The sequence below is a fragment of the Passer montanus genome, unplaced genomic scaffold, assembly GCF_014805655.1.
Source record: "Passer montanus isolate IOZ18808 unplaced genomic scaffold, ASM1480565v1 scaffold91, whole genome shotgun sequence".
NCBI lineage: Eukaryota > Metazoa > Chordata > Aves > Passeriformes > Passeridae > Passer > Passer montanus.
This window is the reverse complement of record NW_024374479.1, coordinates 99,699-121,540: the sequence shown is the minus strand read 5'-3', so window position 1 is coordinate 121,540 and position 21,842 is coordinate 99,699. Positions and strand designations below refer to the sequence as shown.

Sequence of the window (21,842 nt, the reverse complement as noted above, 5' to 3'; positions counted from 1 at the left end):
AGCAAAACAAAGACTGGTTAGTAAATAACTGGCTCTGCCCTGAACACAAGATGATGAGAGATACAGAAAGAAGACCAGACATGCCAAGGAACGTATTTAATATTGGGATATAACCAGTGGTTGAGATTACTTCTGCAAAGAATATACAGTTCTTGGGAGTTTTAAGAGCTGAATGGGTATCTATATGATTTCCAGAAGTCTATCATGAGCTTGCATTTAGAACTCTTTTGAAGTAAATCTTAAGAACACTGCATAGCTCTCTACTTCTTTATCAGTGAGATAGTGCAAAATTTAGAGAGTATACTTGACCTAAATTTGTTCTTTTCAGCAGCTCTTACAATAATTTGCTGCACTAGATCTGCCCCATCATCAAGTGAGATGATTTTTTTTCTGACCAGTCAGGAGTTTCATCAGTGTAATTCATCAGGGTAATTTCCATACAAGGTAGCCAGGTAAGATCTAGATGACCTAGAGCTGGGTGTAAAATGACAGACAGGTCAGACAGGAGTTTACAAGAGTCAGGCAGGAGGCTGGAGAACAAGTGTTCATGCGCTGCAGGAGGAAGCCCTCCCAGGTCACAGCCACATCTTGAGAAATGACAATGACAATCAAAGCTTTATGCAGACCCTAGTGGCATCCTGACTGACACTGAAGTTCCAGAGACTATGCCTTGCCATGCTGGAAGAAAAGCAAGCAGCTGCTAAAAAGAGGTATTGGTTGGTTGTGGATGTTTCTTCCTCAAGGTAGTCAATGTGGACCACATTGAACAGTGCTCATTTCTGTATTTATTGGTAACACACAGATACATGGAACAGCAAAAGGGAGAAGTATTGAAAGAGCCAGAGCATAGCTCACTGAAGCTAAAGCATTGAGATTTCCTGGACATGAAAGGCATAGTCTATGTGGCCTTCTCCAGCAAGAATAACTTCCAGCTGGCACTTTTCTTGTTTCTAAGCAAGACCGAAGAGAATCCAACATGCTTTTCTTCCAGTCAAAACCCCACTTATTCTCAGAAATTACTGATAATTTACTGACATAACCACTTTTTTCATATAATGAAAATTCTTGTAGGAATAAAAACAGAAAAAAAGAATGTTCAGATTTCAAGTCAAATATGACAAAAAGGTAGCTGAAAAAAATGGGAAAGTAAGACTGATTTTCACATTCTTTCCTTATGAATTTAATTTCACAGTGGGAGACAGGCACATTTCTAGGTACATTTCCATGTATCTAAGAAGCCTGTAAAATCCAGCCCACAGTGAGATACAAATTCAGAAGGGTAACCATGTGAATAAAACAATGAAATGAGCATGTATCTTTCTCAATTTCTCCTATTAAGGACTGTTTCTCAAGACTTATCCTTAGGCAACTTGCTTCCCTCAGAAAGCACGTAGTGAGTATTGCAGCCTAGATTCACTCTTGTGCTACAAACAGGAAAAAAAAAGAAGAAACTGCACAGCTTTTCATTTGTCTGTAAATAGGTGGGAAGTTACAAATTTCATATAAAATGCCACAATTTGGAAAGAATCTAGATCAAAATCTCAGTCCACAACCATCATTAATGTAGGAATATTGTTTATACTATTCACATTTTTGTGCAGGCATAGTGACTCCCATCTGATACGTCCTGAACGCCCAAAGAGAGGGGTGGTGAGTAAGTTGCAGCCTGCATGCAATGAAGTTTTCTCCCTCTCTCTTTTTTTAAAGGAAATTTAAATTTGACTTCTGAAAAGGAGTCTTTCATGCCAAAGGATGCTCAAGGCTACCTGTGAAAGAAAAACTCACATATTTTCATTTCCATGCACTGCTTTAATGCTTAATAAACAGCAAGCAAATCCAGCACTTTCTTATGTGAAAATCACAGTTTTTATTTGTGTTCCACCTATTCTGTGGAAATGTGATGTAGTGGGTGAGCTAGGGGCAGATGAGGAAAGAACCTTCTGACAGAACTGCACCCTCTGCTAGATGTGATTAATACAGCTAGCCAAATGTCAGAACTGAAAGATGATCTAATAAACATGACTTAATATTCTGCATGTGTTCAGGTATTTCTGGATAACATTAAAGGATGGGAAACCAACAAGGCTTAGTCAGAATCTGGGCATTGATCCCAGGATAATCAATACCACATGGCTGATGAGCTATTGTTATTTTTGTCAAAAGAAGAGATGCATTTTATTGGTATTTTTGAAAATCCCCTCATATTTTTGTTTATCTTTGGGTAGCTGTGTGTCCTCTGAAACTTTAGTCCATATGAAGTGGGAGAAACCCCACACATTGTCTTCTCCCAGTCCAATTTCATTTCTTCGTTGATCAGCCCTCGTGCCCTGCAAAGTACCACCTTTCCCACTGGTATGTGCTTGTACAAGCAGACTCTGCTTTTATTAAATCCCCTCCTTATTACATGCACCCCTAAGACACACTGCTTCTCTGAGTCCTGGGACACAATAGACAGAAATAGAAAAGTCTACCACAAACTTATTAATTTTTTTAAAAAGCAAATCAATAATGCACTTATATGACCTGCAGAGGCACTTCAATCCAAAAAGTAACTTTGGTTTCAAAGCTCAAAAAAATATCAATCAAGAAAGTAGTGAAAAAATATAGAAAAGAAAAATACTTCTCTCCACCACTTAACAGAGCACAGATATAGAAATATAGCAAAGTGAATCAAAGTCAGTGTTGCAAATTACTGCTGTAAATTCATGTAAACAGAATTCCTCTCCCCCAGTTTCTAGGATGCTCGCAGACCTTGGATAAACAATGTAAAATAAAGATTGGGAATTTCAGTAGATACAACTGCTAGCTTAATGTAGAAAACAATGAAAAAATCAAGAGACGGTCACATGCATTTGCAGTGCTTTTCCTGTATTAGAAGTGACAAAAAATACAACCTGAAAAGTCTACTCTATGTAGTTCCTACACTGTATGTCAGAGCAGAGTTTGAACTGGATTGAAATATTTTTACATTATGACAATGCAAAATATATAAAGTAATAATTTAAAATATCCTCACATGGTTTTTTCATTATACTAGAGTTCTAAACTTATAACATTACACATTTAGTATTATATGTAATAGCTGCAGTTAAGAATGATAGGAAGTAGACCTTCTCAAACCTTGAGGTCCAGCTGTGTGTTTCCTGAAGAGTGTTTGGTGAGGGGAAAAGAGGCTGGGGTCAGCCTGTGTCCTCAGTCAGCCTTTCCAGGTTCTGAGAGAACACCTTGCATTACAAGTGATTTCTCATTCTCCTTCTACTATAGGCAAATAGAAATGGAAAACATGGTTTGAATTCACCAGCATTATAGACAATGAGCTACAGAAATGTCTTCAATGGGTTCATGATAATTCTTTCTTATTTTTTCCTCATTGTAACTAGAGGAAGTTTCTAAATGGACTGCTACTGATAATTATTGCGATACAAAATAATGTTTTCATTAACTTTTTATCAGCTAGATTTTAGATTTTAGGCTGTTCTAATTCTAGGTGAAGCTAATAAAAATTTCTACAGTTGAGAAATTTACACTGCCCTATACCCTGAGTGTTTTAACTGTCACGTTAAGTCTGGTTTATGGAGTTTGCACTAACAACCCAATACTGCTTCTATACAGCAATGCTATGGTGACACCACAATATTTGTAATAACAGCTCAGACTTTTGTAGCATTTCACAAATAATAATAATAATAATTTGGCATCCTACTTAAGTGTACTTGCTGGATGCAGCTCAGGTGTAGTATCATGCAGACTGTGGCACTCACTGCTATTCTGTAACAGGATGAAACCATTTATACCGGACAACAGTGTGCAGAAGCACTTTGCAGAGAGGCGGTGCCAACATGGTCCTAACCACCTCAATTCTTTGTCCCAGTAACTCCCCTTGGAAATTGTGGCTGCAACACATGAAAGTCAACAGGTCTTCTGATGATCCTGTTATTGTCTGGGATAGCCAACGTCACCACAGTCCCGAAGCCGATATGGAGCTGATACAAAAAAGAGTGGCAATCAATACTTGATGGAAACTTCCCACACTTTTGGAAATGTAGGAATGAAAACCCCACGGCAAAATGCTACTCTGCTGTTTTTGTTCTCAGCTGAATCAGCTGTTATCACTCACACACAATTAATACAAATATAAGCTTCACCAAATATTTGTATGATTTTTATAATTAGATGTCTACCAAACAGGCCTATCTATTCTGACTGGTTTTTATTTCCATTATTTTTTTATTTATAGTTGTTTTCCTTCAAGCACTATTTACAGCTGCTAAAAGCCACTAAATTAACAATTCATTCTTGTTTAAAATGTTCATAAGTTGTATTTTTCAGTTTAAAAGTATGAGCAAAAGTTTCTAAAGAGGAATTAAAGGAAATATAGTTAACTAAATGCAAAGAAAAAACACTTTCATTCGCTTGCTTTAGGCAGTAAATATACTCTTTCATCCCCAAGTGCAACTAATCAGAAGTAGCTTCTCAATTGTGACTGAGGGGGCCCATAAAAATCTCATGGAGTTCAACAAAGCAAAGTGAAACATTCTGTGCCTTGGTCAGGGCTAAGGCAAGCACAGTTTTAGGCTCAGCAGAGAATGGAATGAGAGCAGACCTGAGGAGGTCTTGAGGGGTGTTGTGGATAAGCAGCTCAACATGACCTTCTCATGCACAGCTGCACCCCAAGACACAGATGACCCTCTGGGCTGCACTGAAGGAAGTATGGTCAGCAGGTCAAAGGAGGTGATTCTAATCCTGTACTCTGTTCTCCTCTGTTGTGACCCCAGCTGAAGTACTGGATCCAGCTCTGAGATTCTCAATATAAGGACATGGACCTATTGGACTGGGTACGGAGCAGGCCACAAAGATGGTCAGATGCTTGGAAAAGACAGACTGTGACAGCTGAGGTTGTTCAGCATGGAGAAGCATCTGGAGAGAGCTTAGAGCCCTTTCCAGTACCCAAAGGGGCTACAAAAGAGCTGAAGAGACACTTTTGACAAGAGAATGCAGCGACAGGACAAGGAAGAATAGCTCCAAACTGACAGAAGGTAGCTTGAGACTGAGTATTAGGATGAAATTTTTGACTGTGAGGGCACTGAGGCACTGGAGCAGGTTGTTCGGAAAAGCTGTGGATGCCCCACCCCTGGAAGTATTCAAGGCCATATTGGATGAGGCTCTGAGCAACCTGGTAAAATGGGATGTGTCCCGGCACAGGGGTTGAACTAGATGGCCTTTGAGGTCCCCTGCTGTAGTATTGCATTTTATTCAACTGGTATGCCCTGTCTCACCCCTCCAAAATGTATGGTATATCCCAAGCCTGTGGTCCTGCCCTCAACCATCCTGTATCTGTAATCCCATTGGCACAAGTCTGATTCCGTGCCCGTTTTCATTCTCCCTCTTAAACCGTGCAAGCGAGACCAGTCGCTCTCTTAGCCTTTCTCCTCTCTTGCCTGCTTTTTCTCCCATCTTGTGCCTCCCCCATGCCCTTTCCCTCTCCCCCTCCCTCCCCCTTCCACCCTTCCCCCCTCAGTAACCATGCTGTTCCCAGGGGTGGGACCCCCAATAAACTCTCATCTAATCAGCTCCCTCAGAAGCCATGTGGAGTCTCCTTGCCTGCCTGCTGCTGCCAGCCAACTCACAGCCTAAGGGGCCCTCCAATGACTCCCCAGGGTGCCCCCCCCAGAACGAACCGCATCACCTTGCAACCCAAACCACACTGTGATTTGATGACTTTGAGATGACAATGTATTTTTATCTTGGTTTATACATGTTACAAAACACACTAATTTATCTTCATTTCTGGCAAGAATGGACATTTCATTCTAATTGATTCATGTCACTCAGAAACAATCATCACATATTAATAGTATAAATTACAGTATTGTTATATTTTAGTACTTTCTAGTGGTCTCAGTTCTAAGCTACCATTGAAGTTATGAAACATAAGAAAGGATATAAGAGAAGACATATTACCTTTTCCTCCAGGCTTTACTGGGATGATGTTACTTGAGAGGGCATAGCAGATAAATTTTACATATATTTTTCCCATAATACGCTGGCTAAAACTGCTAAACCACTTGTTTAATCAGACAAATTAAAGCATTTACAAAGTTTTCCTGGTGTTTCCTTAATGAGTCAGTCTAAGAAATTTAACATGGTGTCTGATCATGTTCAAACAGCAGTTCTCCCACAGATGTGAAAATGGAAAAAGTAGACTCTTATTCAGAAGAAAGCAATTTTCAGTGAAATGGATGTTTCTGACAGAGCTCTCTCTCCATATGCTTTGGCTAAAAGGTATTGTCTTCACTGAAATAGCTTTGTTTGAACAGTTATAGTCATGTAGGAAAACATGAGCTAGGCATGAAGTTCATGAATACAAGCCACACCATAGTGATCTGCCTTGCTACACCTTAACTTCAAGCTACCTATCTTACAAAAAAATGTAGGCTTCAAGGACAAACTTTAAAAAGCAAAGAACAGTACGATAACTTGTAAAAATAAATTAATCTATTAGAGGTGTATATAGAGTCTAGACAGACCCAAAATTAGCTTTAGGAAATTTTATAATGGTATCTTTAAAAAATTCTAATAGTCAGCTTTTTTCTCAGCTCTCAGAATCACAAGACAAACACTTCCTGATGAAGAACGATCTCAAAAAGAACGCTTTCTCTATTACCTAACAGAATTATGTACCTACTTTTAGACACCTTTTTTTTTTTAATCTGCAAATGAAATAAGAGCCTTCTTTAATATTGATTACCCTATACCTCAGAGAATAAGTCTTTTGAATTAATTCTTTCAAAACAGAAGATTTTTTAATTTGGTTTGCTGAGAGCAGATCAAAGATTTGGAATGCTGGAATAGACTCACAAGGCAAATTATCTCCTGTGTTTTAACTGACGTACTTCTATATATAAATCATTAAGACAACAATGCATGTAAGATATTGTACATGCATTACACCTCTAGGTTAAAATACTACTTCAGCTAAGACAACCATAGAAAAAAATGCAATGTTTAAACCATACATTCACTTTTTGCAAAATATTCTTATATGCCAGTTTGCAAAAATGCCAACTACTGAATAAAATGCTATCCAATGAATGTAACAAAGCAGAACAGGGATAAATAACTCACTTGAAGATCTTTAAAGAATTCCCAGCTCTCACACTGTGCTGTTCATTCAGAATTATGGAAGCTCACAGTTTTGTCAGTTTGCAATGCAAACAACATGCTACCCAAAATAGTCAGCACATTGGGAGTTAACGCATCACTTACATGATGCAAACCAGTTCTACCCCTCAGTATTCTCACAGCTTCCTTATCTCTTCTTTGAGCATCTTAGATATTTCTCATAATTACATGAACCACATGAGAATAAAAAATCTACATATCACTTCACCATTATCTTAGTTTTATAAACTTCACAAAGGAAACAGACTGAGTATTATCCTGCATCCCATAAGCAGACTGTGTGAAAAACCCATCCATAACCCAAGAATGATGAACACTGCTCTCTTTTATGTTTTAAGGTTGAAAATACAAATAGGTCTAAAAAAGTGCAAATATTTGTCGAATGAGCACCATATACTACACTGTTGACTAATAACCTCCTATTTAAAGTTGTGCGTCAATATGCTAGAAGAGTAAATCATTTAACAAAATCAGTGAATCACCCCACACAGTTATTTTTTTTCCTTATCTTAACACCTTTACACGGTAAAGACTATCAACCTCACTAGCTCAGGTCTCTGCAAAATTTTAATCGACTCGCTTTAGGCAGTAAATACACTGGTTTTATCAATTCAGATGGAAGAAAAAGGGTAAAAAATTGGAAAAAAGGTAAAAAAATCCATTACTTTCAGTCAAATTCTCAGTCTTTCTCTTGTAGAAAACCGCACACAGTGCTCCATTTTTATCACATCCATAACTCCTAAGAGGGGAAAAGCCTGAAGAGCTCTAAAGAGCTCTATGAAGTGGAGTCCACTATGGCCTGGCTATGACTGCCACTTGTACACAACCAGTGATAAGGGAAATTTGTCTTCAAGAAACTTCACTGTGAAAACTTTGCACACAAAAACACAGATCAGTAAGAGAAGTACATAACAGGAAAATAAAATATACTCTTTGGCATGAATTCTTTGTTCACATTAAAACAGGAAATTGTTTACACTTGAGAAATTAAAAGTTTTAGAAATAGAATCAGGACATGTTGGCCGCTTATAAGAAGTCACTAGATGGCTTCCAGATAGGTTAAAGTGCTGTGACAAAGATGAAAGGTTTCATGATTATATTAAAAGCTGAACTATACCATGATGTTTATTTAGTGAAACAAAAAACACTGTCATTAAAACACATTTGGAAGGGCAATACATCCTGTGCCAGAAGTTTCCAGTCCTATATGGCATGCTTGGAAGAAATCATAGTTGTTCTAAAAAAAACAAACAAAAAACCAATGCCACCAGCTAGAAGACCACATGCTAAAAGTTACGAAGTTACCTTACTTGATCTTTTCCAACTCTTCCTCATCAGCATTGTCTGAAAATAAAATAGAGGATTTTTATTACCTTTTCTCTGCAATACAGAAAAGGAGGCCAACAGCCTCAAACAGGACAATTCACATTTAACCACCACTACGACTGAAGCAGCAGCATGTACACTCCAGTAACAGATACACACAAGACTGAAATAAATCCAGACAAGTAGCAGCCCTGTGCATACCCAGGCATACTTTTCTGGGTGGTATGAGTGTGTCATTTTTGGACACAATCTTGTAAGAAAGAAAAAACAGAAAAGAGAGAAAGAACTGGATTAAAAAATGAAAATAAATAATTATGCCATGATAGATAGTGATTTCAATTCTGACTGATATTTGAATATTTATTTATTAAATCTTAATAATAAGTACTACAACTTTTTTGAATAGTACTGATTTACTCACAGGTGTAGCCACAAAAGAGAAAACCTGCATGAGAATCTTTTGATGACATGAATCTATTATAACATCCTTAAAGTAATCACTGCTTGTTCATTTCACAGCAGTAAAAATAGTTCTTTGGTTTGATAATTACATACATGAAATAGAAAAAATTAACTCCTTTAAAAAACCAAATCTCAGTTTCCCTGTCCCATTACCTAAACAATCTGTAAAACCTTGGCACTGCTAGGAGCCAAAATACCCATGACAGATTCCTAACCATAAAAGAGACATTCTAGTCAAGTACTTTGTGGAAGGTTTATCTGTAAACACAACTGTTGCTTAAAGCGTTTCTGTAAACACAACTGTTGCTTAAAGCGTTTCTGTGGAAATGCAAAGAAATTAGTTTACACAACTTAATAAGGTTTAGCAGCCTGTTACTGAGACCATGCAGAAATAAATCAAAGGCCATTAATTTCTACTGAGACTTTTGCCATAAAAAACAAACATAATTTTAATTTTTTATTAACTATTTCAAAAACACTTGCTTTTTCAGATAATTGAAATAAATTTTGAAATTAAAATATTTTCCTTGCTAAGAAATTCAATTATATTTTGGTTCAAAAAATTAAAATGAGAGAAAATGTGTGTGGGGTTTTATTTCTGAAATACCCAGAATTTTTCAAATAGACATAGCTTTTTGTAAGAAGAACAATAACTGGCCACTGAGGAAACTTTTTTAATTGCTATGGACAGTTAAATCCCAAGCACTATGCAGTAAGTTAATAATAATTGTAGCACCATGGCTTTGGAAAAGATACTAAATGTTTTATTAAGCTAGAGAATGCCATTTAACTAATTTTTCTAAAGAGGCATGTAAGAATTTAACAGCTTGAGGCTCACGAAGAAAATCTGAGTTCCTGGGTCCTGTTCAACACAGCACAGCCCCTCCCTTCCTTGTCATTTCTGAATCCTACACAGCTATCGGTCAGAGCACAAATGCAACTTCACTGTGCTTCAGACCAAGATGTGAGCAAGGAACAGAGGGAGTCCTGACAGCTGAATTAACTACACAGGTTTAGATTAGATACCAGGAAGAAATTCTTCTCTGTGAGGGTGGTGAGGCATTGGAATTTGTTAGCCAAGGAAGTTGTGGCTGCACTATTCCCGCAAGTGTTCCTGGCCAGGTTGGATGGGGCCCTGAGCAACCTGATCTAGGGCAAGAGGTTGAGTGGAACTAAATGATCTTGAAAGTCTCTTCCAAACCAAACCACTCTATGACTCTTTCAACTCTGAGTAGTTCAGTTTGTGTAGTAGCTACAGAAAGGTATGACCACCCTTACTGAGTAAATGGCATCATTATCAGCTAAAACAGGATAAGCAGAAGCCGTAACAACTATCCTTAAAAGCCAAAGAAATAAATATAGGGCAGATCAGCATGGATGATCTACATGGTATTTATCAATCTGAAAATATTCCATTCTTTGAGTCTATTTCTGGAGTTTTTCTCTATTATATTAATGTCCCTCTGGCAAATAAATAAATAATGCACGATATTATTTAAGACAGCAAGCAAACAGACAGCACATTAATGTTAATAGTTCTATATTAAGCAAAAAAAACTAAGCATCATTTGAGATAGATTGTTCTAGGAAAAAACCAATGCCTTGAACTTTAATCTCAATAAATAACAATATCCAAGTAGAACTTGTATGTTTCCTTTTTTTCCATTTTCTTAGTTTGTTACATTGCTGGCAGTGTTGAACAGATGTCCCCAGTCACTGCTGGTCCCCAGCAAGGCTTCTTATCAAGCTATCAACTTTGTCATTTCCCATAGCTGAAAACTGCCAATTAAGACAGCTGTGGTAGTGAAGAAATGGGTGCCATGCAGCGCTGAAGAACTTGCTTACTGCAGGTTTTCCAGTGGTGGAATCTGTGTACTGAGTGCTGATGGAAAAAGAGCCAGAAAAACTCACATGCATTGTGGCATCCATGACTAGAACACCAGACAGAATGTCCTGGAAGCCTGTACACATGCATGAAATCACAAACAGCACACTGTCACACACAGCACCACATGTATCCAAAAGTAATTAAACACTGTCAGAATTAAAGTAACAAGACAAGCTTTGTCTAAGAAAAAATATCAATTGCTACTTTTGACTTCTTTTAAACTGGTCATCAAAAGAAGAAGTTAATGAAAAATACAGAAACTACATCATAACCTCATTATTTTTATTAATAAAGTTAAAAGTAACAAATCTTTAGAGCTAACAGGTTTCAACATTTTTATATAGACATACTTTTCTCATATTTATTTATTTTACATCTTTTTAGTTTGCACTGGTTAGCTAAGATATCTGTGCTCCCAAACAGTAAAACTGAAATGAGGCATTAATGTAAAGGACGAGTAGCGCTAAACAGGACAAAGCAAACACAAATTAATTGGTGGAACTAGTGCTACTTCAACTTATTGCATTAGGCTGGAAATAGATTAAACTTCCCTTGAACACTAAAAACTTTCTAATTTTTATAGTCGTATAGAAATAATTCATTAATCAATTTTGATTCATGATTAATGATTTTTCATAAATCTCAACAAATAAATTTACTTCAGAAGCCAAAAATCAAAAGAATAGGACTTCTAATAACTTTAGATATGCTATCCTTCTATATATGTACATAGTTTGAAGAGCCTTTACAAGATTATTACTTTAAATATTCAGATTTTAATGTCTTTAGGACAAGCACCAGGTAGCAAATGGCAAAGATACAGACAAGATTTTGATTTGTTTATCTACTCAAAATATTTTGATTTGTTTATCTACTCAATAACTGCAGGCTATTTCTGCATTTTCTTCAAATAAAATGTACCACAAAAATAAAATAACGTCTCCTTATTTATTAAACTGGTTTACTGAATCTCTTTATGATTGAAATTATGTCCAATATCTTCTACTGAAAAACCACAATTCTAAACTACTTAAGCACTGCTTTTCACAGTTCATCAGGACTCAAAAATAAATAATCCTCTTTCCTAGTCAGTGTAACAGTTTTACATACAGCTATATGATTGTATATTTATGTTAATATTTTTAATTGATATCTGAATCCCAAAATGTAACATTTTGATCTGAGGACATGGGGCTTTCCAGCTGTACTCTCAAGATCATGTCATCAGTCATTACATATAAAATATTAATTTCATCAGAATTTTTTTCAGAAAGATAAGGAAAAAAATGCTCTCAAATGGACCAAATACCTCATCACTTCTTTTCACACCTCAAGTTTTCATCCAAAACAATCTATTACTGTGTCAAATTGGCTGCTTATTTTCAAAATAATTTGCAACAATACCTCTCTCACAGACAATATACTAGGCCTCTGAATTTGTCCCATTTAATTTCAAACTTGCACTTGGAATATTTTATCGTCCAGAAGCATCAATATTTCTTAGGCAGTGTAAGAGGATGCATTTTCCTGTAACATACTGCCACATTATTTTGAAACACCAATAAAATGCTTTGTGAGACCTGTCCTCCAAAAACACATCCTCAGAAGACTTTTCCTTTACCTGCACATCAGTGCATGACCTCCAACACAGCCTCGCTGCAGTTCAGGCAGTGAAAGGATCTCTTTGGAAAGTATAATCCACATCAAAAAGTTACCAAACAACACACATCACAAACAGCAAGTCTTGTTTTAAAGAGCTCAATTTGAAAATGGCTAGAGACCTGCCCAAAATACAGGATCAAAACACCATATGAGTGTTGTATGGGAAATCTAACACTTCTTTTTTTAAAGCTGTTCTATTTTTGTATTTCCTCCATGGTCTTAATAAACACTCTCATTTTAAACATATGGAATTATAGTAACTGCAATTTAAGTACTTCCACACAATTTCTGTAATCTTCAGCTTTACAATTTAACATCATTTATGTGTAACAACACACACGTTATGTAAAGTGGTAAAGTATTACCCTAATTACAAAATTACTTGCAACTCTCAATTGCAAGCAATGTAAGAGTTATCACCTGAGCAAAACAAAACCTATTCAGGAGAAAATTAATTTTTGAAATGTACGCTACGTAGGGATATCAAACCAACAGGATTTAAGGAAATTTGCAATGACAGGAAAACACTGCACATGATGTGAAGAGACAGTGTATCTGTGTCTTCCACACATCAGTCATTAATGCACACTTAAAAGTGCTCAGGTTTTTATCTATATATTTCAAGGACACTCAAATTACTACCTGTATAGAGATATCCAAGTAGAAGGGGAGCATCAATCAAATAGTGTGCTACACAGACTTGGAATGTGGGAGTTGCTTTTAGTGCTGCTTTATATCTTGTACATTTTTAAGAGTAGACAAGAATTAGTCTTAATCTTCTAAAATAACATTTGAAAATATATTGACCTCAATCCCTTTCATTTCAATAAAAATGTTTGCATTATTACCAAACCTTTCAAAACTAGCCAAAGATGACAGTTCAACTGGAGCCATAGATTTTGTAATATACCTCTCCTTCAAGAGTAAATAAAAGCTAATAAGTACATGTAATAACTGGAAAAAGCTAATTGAGTCTTGAACTATTAAACCCTTAATACATTAAACATACATCAATTACATATTAATTTTGTAGGTCATCTTCCCTGCATTGTGACACAAATTCTCCGATTTTATTGCAACTTCACCAGAACTGCTCTGTGATCCATATCTTGGGAAGACTGGTTTCCAATAAATATTAAGCTTCAGATTAGGCATCTGATTCTTAATTGGAATCTTGGGCATTTTCAGACAAGTTCTATATAATAGTTTAAATGGGAAGAAAATTTGGTGACTTGAGTTAAATTAAAAAAGCTAATAATGAAATGTGTAATAACATAAACCCAATTCTTCATCCTATTATAACCAGTCAGTTGGATATCAAAAAATTTGCTAACCAGCAACTCTCAGCAACAGTCTCCCAACACTTTCAACATTCAGTTGCTAATTTATGAACACCCATATGAAAAACTTGTTACACTGTAGAGTCTTCATTTCACTTTCTCACCTCTAAACTTCTGGAACACTTGATATAATAGCAGACAACAGGAGGCAGCACAGTAGCTACCCTCTCTGTATGATGAAGAAAGGAAACTTGTGCTGTCCACATAATGGTATGCCACATAAAAATACAGTGTTTCTGTGTTGCATGATTTAGGGTTATGGCAGGATAGTGTCAAAACAACTTGTAAAAACGGGGCAACCTGACTCAGACCTGACTGGTCTTACCCAAACAGAAAAAAAAAATTAATTTCTTAATTTAAGAAACAAAGACTCTTGTGGTGTAAATTTGCAAGACATTGGAATTCTGAGCTTTATGGACAAATGTGTTGCTAAAAAAAAAAGAAAATTACACTCCTTATATAAGCTAGATGCACATAACCACCATATCTCATTATTTTTATTAAATGCCAGCAGAACGCCATGAGGAAAATTAACAGAGGATAAAATAATTTCCAAATTTCTACATCTTTGCATTACTACATACCAGACAGTTAGTTCCAGTAACTGACTTACTAGGCTATTTAATACTACCTGTGAGAAAAGGGTAAAAAGAACACTAGTAGAATCTGCCAGTACTCCACAGGTATGCAACAGCATGTCTCTGCAACATACAGAAACATATATGTTCTTACAAAAACCTTGCAGCTGACCATATCCATGAATATTTTCATCAGAGTAATGCTTTTTCTTGGCCTCTGCTGCAAACCTGAGGCAGGGCAAACACGCTCATTGTTAACGGATCCTTACGGGTGGGTAAACCAAAACTATGTTAAATAAGCAATGTAACAAAAAATTTATTGGAATAAGTGCTTTAAAACCATAATTTAGGGGGGGAAAACCTGTGTAACATTGGAAAAGGCATCTCTAGCTGTCTTAGAGTGTTTGATCATCTTAAGAGCAGAAAATTCAAAAGAGAAAAAGAAAGAAAAAGAGGCAGTAGAAGAGAAAGATACCACCATCCATGGCTTCTGTGATGTGTGGGTGATTTTGGCCCATGGTTGTGATGTACAGTCCATCAGAGGAGGAGGCCCACAAAAACTGGGGGGTTATAATCCTGGCTCTTCTGGTAAATGCCCCAATACCTCCTGCATGAGTTCTGGGCATGAAGAACAGTCTTCTTCCTGGGAGATTCTGGAAATCTAGCTGTTTTGCAGGTGCGGGGGAGGGTTGAGTGCATATGTCTCTGTGTTTGAGTGCCTGGACAAAGTTTGTGAGTAAACTGAGTTTTGTGGCTGCACAGTGGTGGCTCATAGTACATGAAAGAGACTGGCATTAAAAAATCCAACAAAACACTGTTCCACTTCCACAGGTTCCATTGCTTAGTAGAGTTTTTTCCTTTAATTGAAAACAAGATGGTTAAAGCAAAATTTAGCTGCAAGATCCAAATGCTTCCCTACAGTCTAGCTGAGGCCAAAGGAATCCATATTATTTTACAACCTCTCATAGTGAGAATAATCTCTTCTATTTCTGCCATAGTTCTGCTTCTACTGCTCGTCAACAGTCACAGATGCTAGTAAATTATTGTCCTAGGTTGGAAAATGTAAGATGTGACCAGGGGTGTGTACTCCATTGCCATCTGTTAGAGCTGGGACAGTTATCTTCTGTTAATTGGGCCACCTGTTAAAACCGGGTGGGGCAGTTTTCTTTATCTCTTCCAGAAACCATCCTCCTTCAGGGGAGACATCTTCTGTTAATAGGCCATTGAGTGTCCCTGCATGACTGATAAAATTACATTATCCCATTGGGAGATGCTCCACCGCTGGGGGAAAAGCCAAGCATTCCTACCTAGATATAATCTGAGTTTTGGAACACCACAGGCAGCCTTTTCCCACTGGACTCCCAGAGGAGCACCTTTCTTTTCCACTGGATTCCCAGAGGAAGACCAGGCCCATCTACACCACCACTGGACCTTCAGAAGAAAACTACACCCTTCTACAGGATCACTGCTTCAACAGAACCTGTCACTCCAGGAGGTCTGCAGCCACCATTCAATCAGACTGCTACCAACACCCTGACCCACAGGGTGTCAGATCGTATTCTGACTCTGTCAGTGTTGTTTTGTACTACTGCATTTTTTATACTTTTATATTTTCTTTTAATTTTTTTTCCCTAATAAAGAACTGTTATTCTTACTCCCATATCTTTGCCTGAGAGCCCCTTAATTTCAAAATTATAATAATTTGGAGGGAGGGGGTTTGCTTTTTTCTTTTCAAGGGAGACTTCTACCTTACTTAGCAGACACCTGTCTTTTCAAACCAAGGCAATTATAATAGAAAGAGTTTGTCACAACTAAGAGTATCTAGAAACCTGGAAACTATTTTCACTTAAAATTGCACAGCTCAGAAAAGTAAGACTGATGAAGGAATTACAATAAACTTAGAAAATTATACTATCTTGTAATTGAACTGTAAATTTAAAAAATTGAATTAAAAATAATCCTTTAACATTAGTTGCCAAAAAGCAGAAACACTACCTTTTTCAACTTTATTTTTCATATGGAATAGGATTCAAATCTCTTATTTAGAAATAGCAGACTAGGTACAAAATTCTTTAACCAATGGTTTACTGATGTTTCTCCATATTAATCAGCACTATTCACCTACAGCTGACTTTACTTGATCCATCTGAATTCCTTCTTACTAACTATGTAAGGGAGGATTCAACTCAGGTGAAATATGCTATACTGTACCAGAAATATCGTTCAGTGTTATCTTAAGAATTAGAAAAGTCAAATTAATCTTATAATTTGATATTTACTCTTGAGCTTTATGTCATTCAACAAGACCTCAATCACAGGAGTGATGACATTTATTAAAATACTTAAAATTACCACTTCTCGCTGGTCTCCTGGAGCCAACAGAACTGTCAGGAATATACTTCCCAGATCATGGTCAGGGTAATGAGGATCCTTCAGACTCAAGGTAACATCTGTTTGCCTAGGAAATAAAATCTATGCATTTACTTGGATTTCAGACTCTTAGATAATGAAACTTCTCAATCATAAGAATTGAAAGCATCTGAATTAATGTGAAGCTACTTAGAAAACAGTGGCACAAATTTGCCCTAAGTCTACTTATAAGTATTTCTGCTGAATGCTCATAAAAAATACAAAATATTTTTACTCTGCACTAAGTACTGTATTACATGTACTGAAGTAATTAAATCAAAAATGTAACATTAATGGGTTAAAAAACACAAAAAAATTTCAAACATTAGGGGGTGATGCTGTGAATGAAGCTAATATGAAAACAAGATTAACATGGTTGTAAAGCAAACCTCTCCATAGACACTGTGAAAACGTGCATAATCAGCTAATAAATTAATTGTATTCATACAATTAATTGTATTAATAATACAATAGTTTTTAAAACATAAGTGGTTTTCTTTAGTTAGTTTTATGCTAATGTAGTTTGCTATGTAGATTTCTATAATTATAGAATTATACGCTAATTATAATTATAAAAACCTACACTATGCTAGTGTAGGTTTCTATAATTATTTTCTAGCATGAAGTTTTACTTACAACTCCACAAACATTTTTATTAGCAGATAAAATATATATATATATATTCCATAGGCTTGTTTGTGCCATACCTGTTTAATTCCAGGGACGTGAGATCCAAAAATGCTGAACCAATGAAGTCATCTTGAAGTCCAAAGTCATAATCAAATACCTATGATGCACAGGAGCATTTTTTAGTACTAGAAATGTTTCTTTCTTTAGAGCTTTTCTGACTACAAATCATTCTTCAAACTCTTTTTCCAGAGCTGTAGCTTCGTCTCTCACTTCTTGAATCAGGACTACCTGAAAGTAACCTGAAACTTTCTGACCAGAGAATCAACTCTGAAACTGCTTGTTTATAAATCAGACTTCATCATATAGAGACACTGGTGTATACTACTATTAGACTATGCATGTGAACGACAGTAACTTTAAAAAAAGAAATATTTTTATAAACATAGGCACTGAAAGAAGGAAAATCAAAACAATAAATCAAGTTAAGAAGAATCACTGATTTCTTATACATTGATTCCTTTATGAATTCTGCAAAGTAAGGATTCATAAGGAAGCAGGAGGGCAGGATATGGTTATGAAAAGTGCTTCTACTTTTATTATAACAGTTGCATCAGTATTTGAAAAAATATAATTGTAGCTTTTGAAGGCTATGCAACTTTCAAGGGTTAGAAACATTACAATCTAGATTAAAACTGAAGGGGTATGAATAGGGAAACAATGGCAATTAATACTTTACCAGAACTCTGCCTTTTAACTTGCTACCTAAACCAGAAAATACCTTGATAAATTTACTGACATCCAGACATTAATCTGGCCAGTACATCAGAAGGTATTACTTGAGATGGGTTATAACTTCCTAAGTCTGAAGAATGAATAACAAATAATCCAGGGGCAGCTATTGCAGGGAAATAAACAAAAAAGATGGACAGCAACAAATGAAAAATGCAACACAAATTAAAAAATCAAAAAAAGGGAAAAGATCAATTACCAAAATCAACTTTTAAGGTAAATTAACTTTTTTTTGAGTAAACATGAGGTTTTCTGATTACTAGAACATATCTTCAGCTAAGTAAGAGTGAGATGTGTTAATAACTTGTAAGGAGAAAAGAGAAAAATTGAGAATATGACAGGACTAGGTTCAAGGTCTTCAACTCTAATGTAAGTACTTCTACTATTGTACTACAGAAACTATTCCAGAAGGCAAAACAATTAATCTTCAACATAATAATCTTCTTCATACATTAATTAGGACAGTAGAAACAGAAATCCTTTGGCCCAAAGGCTACAGCACAGCTGCACAACTCAATGCGTTGGATACAAGTATGTGAGCACAAGTCTCTCACATGCATCAATCTACCTGAGTAGATTGCATTTTCTGTATCTGTTAGTCATTCCAGTGGGGAAAGAAAACAAATTATGAAATCTCAGTTCATGGTGCAATGTCAAAACTGTTTTCTCCCTTTCTCCCCCTCTACAATTTATCATGGTAAAAATACCAAGTATTTTTAGCTTAGTAAAATTCAACCATGTCTTAAAATATCTGAATAAGCTGTAAAACCTAAAATACTTCACACACTGTGTTCAGAGTATAGCCATGATAGACATACCACTTGGCACACTTTTCCTAGGGGAATAACATACACACCCTACTGCAGGGCTGATACTTGGCATAAATAAACTAAAACAGGTGGCTACGTTGCAAGCCTTTGCATCTCCCTCTCTCCTTCACCTGTTAATTCCTTATGAGTCACCAAACATAATAAAGGAAGGAAAATGCCATTTGAGGTTTCTGTTTAGCTTTTAAGCTTTTCTAGTAATGATGTGAGCAGCATGAAACATAATACTGATTAACACTTAGAAGATGTTCAAGTGGCATTGCACTACTAAAAAAACCAAACCTACAATTTGACATTTCAGTTAATTTCTGTAATGAATTTTAGATTAAGAATGATACTGATCTAAAAACATCATGTAATTTCAGATCATCTAAGAGGATTATATAGGTAACTCAAGTTTCCATACTTCCCAAAGTATTTTCAATGTATGCATGTATTATTTTGAATCCTAGGACTACAGTTTTTCTAAATACATTTTTGGGAACATAATTTTATCTACTTTGTTTTACACAACTAACAATCACTTTTGCATATAGATCACCATAAACTACCAAGGTCAGAAAACCACCTTTCTCTTCTGTGGGCACAAAACAATCATCACACTTTTTCTGATTTTCATTCCAATACCAACATCTAAGAAACACTAGTGGCACTGCTGCTTACTAGTCAGGACATTGCTGGCCACTTTTTGATCTCAACTCAAGCAATCTCTTATTTCAGAATAATTGGTGCCTTTAATATGACAAACTCATCCTCGCCTGTGATTTACTAGGGAGAGCTGCCACGTAAAAATTGCAAGAGCAAAAAAACAGTATGAAACACAGAAGCAAACTCACTATGTTCCATGGAAACAGAAAAATTAGAAAATTCTGGAGAATCAAGTACACATCTCAACAAATTCTCAAAAGTTGACCTCAACGTTGAATTGTTTTTAATGGGGCAGATTATGTTTCATATCATCATTATGCAGTGATATTTCCATAAATAAAATGGGTAATGAAATATAGTTTTCTTTCTCGGTTCTTCTGCTAAAATCACACTAAATAAATATAAAACAACTATGACCTGAAATAAACAAAAATGCCTGTATTCGCCCCTTTTTAAAATGTTGACATCATCATTCTACAGACAAAACTTAAATAATTTTCATGCTAAATAGTTTTTAGTCTTCACTATTGCACAATACATTTTCCAGTATACAGAAAATCACAAAACCTGAATTCTTCCAATAATTCTTCTGTTCAAATTTATCAGACATACATAAGCTGGTGTCTTACCTTTATATACAATGGTTCTCTTAGGTTATCTATAAGAATGTAAGCTTTTTCTTCCCACACAGGATTGAGGTTCTTGTGTACTGTTTTACTTCTAAATACTTCTTTTCCTCCAAGTTTGAACTTGACATATGGATCACTTGTTCCTGGTAAAGACAAATATCTATATACTGTTAATTCTATCTTTGTAATAGAAAGGAAATGGAAACTAAATTACTTCAAACAGAACTAAATATAATTTCTATAGATAGTCAATCTTAAAACAGCATCAGAAGAAAAGAATATTTTGTTGTCACAATCTGTTACTTCCAGGGTGTCAATACTTAAGTTAATTGACTCCATTAACATCAAATGTGTGTTTGCATCAATTTCTGTTGTTTGCAATCCATTCTCAAAATCAAATACTCAACATGCCTTCTGCAGCAATCACCTACTCACCAGAAAGCCTCTTGAACAAATCCTCTTGAAACAACTGATTAACAATTGTGATCAGAAAAACGACCCTGACGGGTATAAGTAAAATGTTAAATATGCTATAAGAATGCCATATGATGAGACATGTATGTGGAAGTATCACAAGGACTGAACCACCTGTGAGAGGAGGAGTCTCAGGGCGGGTGGGCACAGAGACTTGCAGTCATCCAGGAGCGAGACTAACTGACCAAAGACTACCTTAAAATAAACCGTAACTCTAGCTTCAGTAACAATTGCATCTTCATTAACAGCAGCAAAATTATAAAACAAGGCTTCTTTTTTTCCTTTAACTTTTAGGGCTTTTCAAGAGACCAGCAGATTGTAGAACTCTGCACTTGTATCCACTGGAAAATACATGCAAAAGATTGTACATAGCTTTTCTTAAAAAACGGCAACATGCTCTTCTAAACATAAATTAGAATGGTTATGAGCAGCATTCTTTGCAATATTTCATCCAGCCACAAGATGTCAGTATTCTTTACCTGAAGTTAATGTCTCCTTGTTTAAAAAAACGACAGCAGTAGAAAACGATGGTCTCTTGTGTTACATTCATTCACACCTGTAATTCCTGGGGCAGAGTTTCCGGGGCACTTTGTCTAGCACAAGTAACTTGTTCCTTGATTATTCAAGCAGTGGTGATGATTTTGAAGTCAAAGATCAGGTATTTAAATTAATTCTGTATGGATACTGTGTTATGGTGTGCCCACCCCACTGCTCCTTGGAATCACTCTACATCCTCAGGAATTCTCTTATGTCTTGACTTCATGTAGAGAGTTTGGCAACGAAGAATCCCTTGATGTACCAGGAACTTCTAATGGTTAAAATGGGAGTGGCATTGAGTTGGAAAAGAGGGAAAAATCAGACTTTTGCTGACAGTCTTGTAACATCCAAAAGAGGAAAAATGCTTCTAGGTTGTGAGTTGGAAGGGTTGATTGAGAGTGCTGTAAACTAGGTTTGAAGGGAGGAGGGGATAAGACCTCACTCACTAAAGATGAGCCCGA

At 36.1% G+C, this 21,842-nt stretch overlaps 1 protein-coding gene across 8 annotated transcripts in view; it reads right to left on the bottom strand.

Moving 5' to 3' along the window:
• Positions 1-21,842, bottom strand: part of MCTP1 (multiple C2 and transmembrane domain containing 1) — a 215,445-nt gene that overhangs the window by 133,302 nt on the left and 60,301 nt on the right. For 7 of the 8 annotated variants that reach the window (XR_005626156.1, XM_039695677.1, XM_039695681.1 and 4 more), the window contains exons 3-6: positions 20,371-20,513; positions 17,555-17,634; positions 16,791-16,896; positions 8,488-8,526 (exon numbers count right to left, since the gene is read on the bottom strand). Coding sequence is in view for 7 of the 8 variants with exons in the window: in XM_039695677.1 (XP_039551611.1) it covers positions 8,488-8,526; positions 16,791-16,896; positions 17,555-17,634; positions 20,371-20,513 (368 nt within the window). In the remaining variant the exon portion in view is untranslated. The remainder of the gene's footprint in view (positions 1-8,487; positions 8,527-16,790; positions 16,897-17,554; positions 17,635-20,370; positions 20,514-21,842) is intronic. The other variant, XM_039695678.1, reaches the window with a different exon arrangement.